Source organism: Simochromis diagramma, unplaced genomic scaffold (genome assembly GCF_900408965.1).
Source record: "Simochromis diagramma unplaced genomic scaffold, fSimDia1.1 OVJJ01000304.1, whole genome shotgun sequence".
Lineage (NCBI taxonomy): Eukaryota > Metazoa > Chordata > Actinopteri > Cichliformes > Cichlidae > Simochromis > Simochromis diagramma.
The window spans coordinates 17,482,724-17,489,430 of NW_024387030.1; the positions used below are offsets into that span (position 1 = coordinate 17,482,724).

The window sequence follows — 6,707 nt, forward strand, 5'->3', positions numbered from 1 at the left end:
CAGTTTCACGCAGCTTCAAGTGATGCTGCAATCCTTCTGCGATCACGTACGGGGGAAAACAGCTGCATACTGTAGTGTGTCTTTATTCTAACGTGGCGTGTTATAATATAGCTATGTGTTATTACTGCTCATTTAATGGTTTCTTGGGGATTTTCTTCCTTGGAATTTTTATTAGTAGTAATTCATCGGAGATGAAGTGTTCACAGGCTGTTGAACCACAGTATATTTGGCATGCCATGACTCCAAAGTAAACTTATGTTTCTTGACGGTCTGCAGTGTGGCTGATTCAGCTGTTATCCAGATTTAAAAAAACAAAAACAATTACCGGATGTCTTGTAGACTGGCTCCATGGTGCAGAGGGCAGTAAATGATTAAAGTAGGAAAGGGAAACCGGATCAGGCAAGCTGATTATGTGTTTGCAAATTCCCACAATGGTTCCATTTAAAATGTTCACCTTGTGCAGACACTGACATTATGAGCGCTTCCATCTTAGGCGGAAGCACGTTATCTTAGGCCTGTTGTGTTAAGGTCAAGTCTTTACTGAATTTTAAAGTTTAGCATGGAAAACTGCTTTGTGCACCAAAATTATTTGAAGTAATGCTTTTTTTTCTTTTGTATTCTCAAACCTAAAGTGAAGCACAAGGAAGATACATGTTCATCCAGGCGTGAACGGTGGAATGCACTTCCTTGACAGTTGAACTTGTAGTGCCACATGTTGTAATCCAGAAGCATCCTGTTTTACCTTTTACCTGTTTTACCTTTTTCCTTTATAATGCTTGTTTCAGAGCCTGAGTGTCTAGTTCCAGGTGTTATCTTGAGCTGACAAGGATCTTAGTGCAGACTTGCTGGAGCAACTGCAAAAGACATGGCTAGCAGTGAGTAATCGTATTTTTATTTTACTATGCAGTCAAATCAGTGACTAAATAGTTTACAAAGCAATGCAAATTATTTTAAACGTTAGATCCTAAGGATGTGTTGGGTTGTGTACTTAAAAGTTGTTATTGTTTTGTTTGACAGACAATGTAACAGATATAAGACAGATGATGGTGGTCATATCAATGATGGAAGAATGGTCCGCTCTGAAATCTCTGGCTCAGGATAGCTCTGAGGATGAAAGTCACAAGTTAAGTTTTAGATCTGTGGGATCAAACCAAGTCTGTGATTTGACTGTGGAGGATCATTCGATCAGCTTGCACTATGCAGAGTTAAAGGAAAACATGACAGAGGAGAGCATCTGTGAGACAATCGATAGCTGTTTCAAGTCTTGCACAGAGGAAATCAGAACATTTCTGTTGCTGATCCAAGGTGGCTGTTACACAATGAGAGAACAAAGACTGACAGGGATCCTTCAGGCCCACTTTGGAGCTGAGGCTTTAAAATACTTAATTGTCCTCTCTGTGGAAGATGGAAAGGTTGTTGACACATTAGATGGCGCCCTGCTAGATTTGATAAATGTATGTGACGGCAGGTACTGCCGGGTTAGGTCCTCTGCTCCGGGTGGCGGGCTGCACGCCCTGCTCGAGATGGTTGACTACCTGATGACTGAAAATGGCGTCACAGGTTACACTGAAAGCATGCTAAGTGAATCCATGAAACGTAGGACAGAAGACATGAACATGCTGAAAAGGAAAGTACATGAGGCAGAAGAGAACGAGCAAGTTTTCATGCAGCTACTTCAACAACAGGAGCAGAGAAGAGCCAGGGAGCTGGAGGAGCTGAAAGCAAAGCACCATGAGGAAAGAAAGAAGGAGGGAGCTGAACAAAAACAGTATGAGGCAAAAAGAGAGAACCTTGAGGAGGCTTTAAGAAGCCACAGAGCCATGTTGCAACTTCAGATCAGTGCCCCTGATGGTAAGAGCTATTTCCATTTGTTCTGGTGTTTTAAAACTAAAGTTGTCAAGATGAATAAAAATGCAGACCTATAACTTCTCTGTACACCAAAGAGTGGTGAATACATCGTCCAGCATCTACTGGAAGAGGTAAAAGTGATGTTAATTGCCCCTAGGGGGTGATAGAGTTACATTTTTATATGGATATTGTTATAATCTTTAGTGTTAAAAATTCAGTTTGACACATGTAAAACCAGAAGAACATGATATAGACCCCAACAGGGGAAATGGCCCTCCACAAGTTATAGATATTATAATATAGGGGCCGTAGCTAGTGTGTAATCATATTTTCAACATTTTCATAAGAGTTGTATGGTCTAATTTTCTGTAGGTGTTTTCTAACAGTCATTTTCCATTTCATTTTTGGCTTTCAGATGATGAAAAGAATAAGATCTCTGTGATCTTGCTGGGTCTCAGTGGCAGCGGTAAGTCTTCTGCTCTGAATGTAATCCTAGAGAGAGCAGGTAGCCAGTACTCAGTTAACGGATCCACTCATGAACCGGCCCTACCGACCGTATCTTGCGAGAGAAAGGAGGTATACGCAGCAGGGAGGAAGCTCATCCTCGTCGACACCCCTGAGCTGTGGGACGAAGACGGGGTGGAGAATGTAGAGCTGGTGAAGGACTGCCTGGCTCTGGCCGTACCTGGGCCCCATGTTTTCCTGCTGGTGCTCCAGGCGGGACGCTTCACCCAGGGAGAGTGCGAGATGTTCGGACACCTCCAGAAGATCTTTGGACGAGAATTCGCAGAGCATGCCATCGTGTTGTTCGTTCAATTCGACAACAACAAGTGCAGGCCTCAGAAAATCAACAACTATGTTGCTGGTGCTCATTCAGCTCTGCAGGATCTTGTCCGGAAGTGCGGGAGCCGTTATTATGAGCTAAACATTATAAAATCCCAGAATGCTTTGAGCTATCCTCAGGTGAAAGATTTGCTGTCTGGGATCAGTAAACTGGTTGCCTCACATAGAGGACACCCCCACATAGTGAAGAGATTTTCTTTGCAGGAGCTGCAGGAACGAAACAAAGTGATTGAAGAGAAGAAGGAAGGAGCACTGGAAGTGAACTACTTATTAAGAGAAAATTAACTTCTCTTTCTTATAAAAAGGAGAACACTGCAGATGGAAAAGCAGTACAATGATGTACCCTAGAGCCTTGAACCTTTCTTAAACTTCCTGTTTGGTAAAAAAAAAAGTGTAAATGTTTTAAATTGGATTGAATTACATTAAACATTTGTTTCCTTTATTTGATACTCATGTGGTAGCATGGTTTGCTTTTGAAGGTTGAATCACTTGCAGAAAATGTCCTTGTAATCTTTTTTATTGTCTTTATAACCTTTGTATTTTAAGTTAACTAGCTATGAATACCTTTAAATGACTGTTAAGATGTACTGTCTTTTAGAAACGTGAGCCTCTTGGTAGAACACAATGGCGGGGGTGATGGTGTGGTTTTGATCAAGCTAAACAAATCAGTGGAGCATGTTGGGAACTACTCACATACCTGCTTGTCTGCACAGACCAGTGAAAGGAGGAAAAGAAAAAGTACATGTGCTCTTTTTTATTTGCTTTTGGACTTCCTCACCACTGGTATGAAGACTGGAAAGTTTATGAGATCTGTTGTTGTTGTTGTTATCTTGATTGCCTGAGACTTGAAGACAATTTTACAAATGTTTCCACTTGCCAATAAGCTGACACACATGTATTAAAATTACAACAGTGATGCATAAATTGTTTAGATGACATCTTGGTGTTGTGTTCCAACATTGTAAACTTTGGCTTTTAACCATGTTTTCAGTTAGTCTGATCTATTATTGTTTGTCTTTCTACTCACGAAGTACATTTGGAACTTTATTGCCAATAGCACAACTTACAGGTAGTATTAAACAAAACTAAACAAGAGGAAAAGGCACCGACAGACTTTCAGGGTTGGCTTCATTTGAAATATAGTTTAGCTACAAACAGATAAATGAACTGTAGATAGAACAAGGCTTTTATCCCCAAAAAGTTTGGAATGGATCGTAATCATAATTAAGGTAGACAACAATGATAAGTGTCCATCTTCTTATAAGTTAAAGTAATTAAAGCTGTATAATATATCTGGCATTTTTTGATATCTCTGTCACTCACTTTTTAAAAATATATGTTTTATTGTTGGAATACGTAGATGAAATCATAATTCGATATTGGTTGGATCCTTTTTCAGAATGCCACAGTCAGTGTGTTTTGTGATGTGATGTCTAATTTTTAGATGTCTATACATAAGTCACCTAGGAGTAAGCCAATTATTTTTTCCTGGAGTAGATAATGTGAACACGTTTCCATCAAATAATTGGTTTATTCTTAACTTTTGGCCTATCTTCTATTAACAATAACAAGTATAGAGGGGGGACACTTGATATTTCCTAGTGAACAGTAGGCATGGTCCATGACCTGCTACTTTCCCCTTTAATTGCATGCACTGCATTCCATACCTGCAGTGTTTGTTTAACCCGTGTATTACGTTAAATTTCCTCTGAGACTGTTGACTAAGACATTGCACTGTAGATATTAATATTCCTGGCATTCCTGGAGTTCTCTTTAACAGAACCAATCTCTTCATCTCTACTACTGTTCTGAGCTGGGATGCCCAGTAATACAATCTTATTTTAGGTAGAATCTATCTATCTATCTATCTATCTATCTATCTATCTATCTATCTATCTATCTATCTATCTATCTATCTATCTATCTATCTATCTATCTATCTATCTATCTATCTCTGCAAGGTACAGGTATAACACGAGACATGTACTACGTTTTTATTAATTCCATAATACAGCAAAGTGCTACATTATGTGATTGTTATTATGATGCTAGAGAGGGTAAAATGGAGGCAGACAATTCCCTATGGCGACGCCCATAGAGGGAGCAATCAGGAGCAGTAGAAAAAAATAAAGACGTTTACATATGTTTTTGTCATTTGCCACACATTGATGAACTGCTCCTACAGACATGCATTAATCATATATGTATATATAAAAAACACTGTGACAGATGCATAGTCAGCTGTAGCTAAAAACTTGAATGTAACGTCTGCTTTCATTTATGCGCTCTGCTCTTCTGCTGCAGCTGGCTGTGGATTCATGATGTTGTCAATCCATTGAGTGTAGTGAGAGATGATAGTATAAATTCCAGGCTTTTTTGTTTGGCCGCACTTTTTTCCGCCATTTGAGGTGATGCCCACCACAACACCATTATAGAGCAGAGGACCTCCAGAGTCCCCCTGAATGACCCCAACAAAGAAGCAGGGAAAAAAAGCACAAGTTTAGGATCAGTAATGCAATCTAAGCCAGCTGTCTAACAACTGTTTTCACGTTTCATCATTTATGTTTAGTAGAATAAAAGGAAGTAAAACTTACATCACAACTGTCCTCATTCTTATGTGGTTGGTCACAGGGGTTTGCGCATACTTTATGTGCACATATCATGTTAGTGGTGAACTTTCTACCAAAGTAGTCGCTGCGTCTGCACCGATCTGGGCTAATCACCTCGACAGTCACCTCTTTGAGTTTATCTGGTCTGGCCCCCAGGTTGTCAACCGATCCCCAGCCAGCTGTTTCGACCTTGTTACCGGTGTCGGGGTTTGTGCCTCCAGCACGCAGAAATTCCACCGCTTTAACCGCTTCGGAAATGTTAAATGGACGATCCAGCTGCAAAAGCCCCCACAGATAATGATTCCAACTGTATCACTGTTTTGGTTTACTATTATAGACTCTTGTTTCTGAGTATTCAGATAGTATAAGGGCATAGCATATGCACTTACCTTAATTAAAGCAATGTCATTGTCATAATTACTTGGGTCAAAATCTTGGTGATTGTGAAGTTCCAAAATGTCAAAGATTTGCTTTGTCTCTTCAGGTTCACTCAGAGAATGGACACCGAGCACCACCTTCCTTCCATCTGGTCTTAAAAAAGAGCACAATAGTGTTATATTATTGAATAATCATCAAGAAAAATAATTATCTACTACATAAAAGCAAACTCTAAATGCTTTTGTAGAGCCATTGAGCAAATTTAAACATGAAACTTGAACAAGCACAGGAGAGATTATTGCCCAAGCAAATACAAACAAACACAATCCAAACAGCACCAGCTTTAAATGGAAAATATCATGCTAATATGATTCTGATCTTGCACTTGTTTCCATACATTTGTTACACTGTAAAAAATGTTGCCTTACCCGTTAGGTAGACAGTGCACTGCAGTCATCACCCACTGATCTGCTACCACAAAGCCTCCGCATTCATGTTTCAGATTCTCCCCTTCTGGCACCTGGATGGAAGCCATGTAGGGCCGAGAATGCGGCGCTGCCTCCCTGCCACCGATTATGCCCGCACCTGAGATGAAGAAGCATATTTTTCTTTTACAGACGTGCAAAATATTAATAGCAGAAAAATAACATCTGAAATGTTGCACCAAAAAACACAGATAAAGCAGCACAAACGTACTCTCTGAAATGAGGGCGACAACAAAAACAGCAGCACCCACGAGCACCTTTGACACCATGATGTCGCTTTAACTGATACAGAACGAGCATGTGTGCTGTTTTTAAAGGCTTTCATTTGGAACAAAGGAAGCCAATATTACGCAAAGCACAAGGGGGAGTCGGACCATCCTCCCATTCTCTGTTTCCTGGAATGAAAAACAGGAAAACATAAAACATGTTCTTGAGGTCGTTACTTTTTTTGCATGGCTTTTATTTTTTTGCCATTGTCTTTGCTTGGAATTCCTATGTGTGACTTTTCCTGATACAGTCATATTGAGTTGATCTTTAAATGAAG

The 6,707-nt window shown here is 40.0% G+C and overlaps 2 protein-coding genes across 2 annotated transcripts; one reads left to right on the forward strand and one right to left on the reverse strand.

The window, feature by feature from the left end:
• The first annotated feature begins 155 nt into the window (after positions 1–155).
• On the forward strand, positions 156–4,543 carry LOC120740172. Its single transcript, XM_040042344.1, has 3 exons — positions 156–875; positions 1,018–1,851; positions 2,264–4,543. Exons 1-3 carry the CDS (start codon positions 866–868, stop codon positions 2,974–2,976), a joined length of 1,557 nt encoding a protein of 518 aa, XP_039898278.1. The 5' UTR covers positions 156–865; the 3' UTR covers positions 2,977–4,543.
• A 127-nt stretch (positions 4,544–4,670) lies between these two features.
• Positions 4,671–6,505, reverse strand: cfd (complement factor D (adipsin)). The gene is made up of 5 exons (XM_040042357.1): positions 6,375–6,505; positions 6,107–6,263; positions 5,690–5,831; positions 5,286–5,576; positions 4,671–5,149 (listed from the first exon to the last, which is right to left on the reverse strand). The coding sequence occupies exons 1-5, from the start codon at positions 6,430–6,432 to the stop codon at positions 4,970–4,972; spliced, it is 828 nt and encodes a 275-aa protein (XP_039898291.1). The 5' UTR covers positions 6,433–6,505; the 3' UTR covers positions 4,671–4,969.
• Between the last annotated feature and the right edge of the window lie 202 nt (positions 6,506–6,707).

Bases quoted from the DNA above. Each gene is read 5' to 3' on its own strand.
- cfd (XM_040042357.1), bottom strand. From the start codon at position 6,432: ATGGTGTCAAAGGTGCTCGTGGGTGCTGCTGTTTTTGTTGTCGCCCTC. The intron at 6,264-6,374 runs GTACGTTTGTGC...TCTTCATCTCAG, and splicing joins TGTCGCCCTCATTTCAGAGA to GTGCGGGCATAATCGGTGGC. The intron at 5,832-6,106 runs GTAAGGCAACAT...CTCTTTTTTAAG, and splicing joins GTGCACTGTCTACCTAACGG to ACCAGATGGAAGGAAGGTGG.
- LOC120740172 (XM_040042344.1), top strand. The intron at 1,852-2,263 runs GTAAGAGCTATT...TTTGGCTTTCAG, and splicing joins TCAGATCAGTGCCCCTGATG to ATGATGAAAAGAATAAGATC.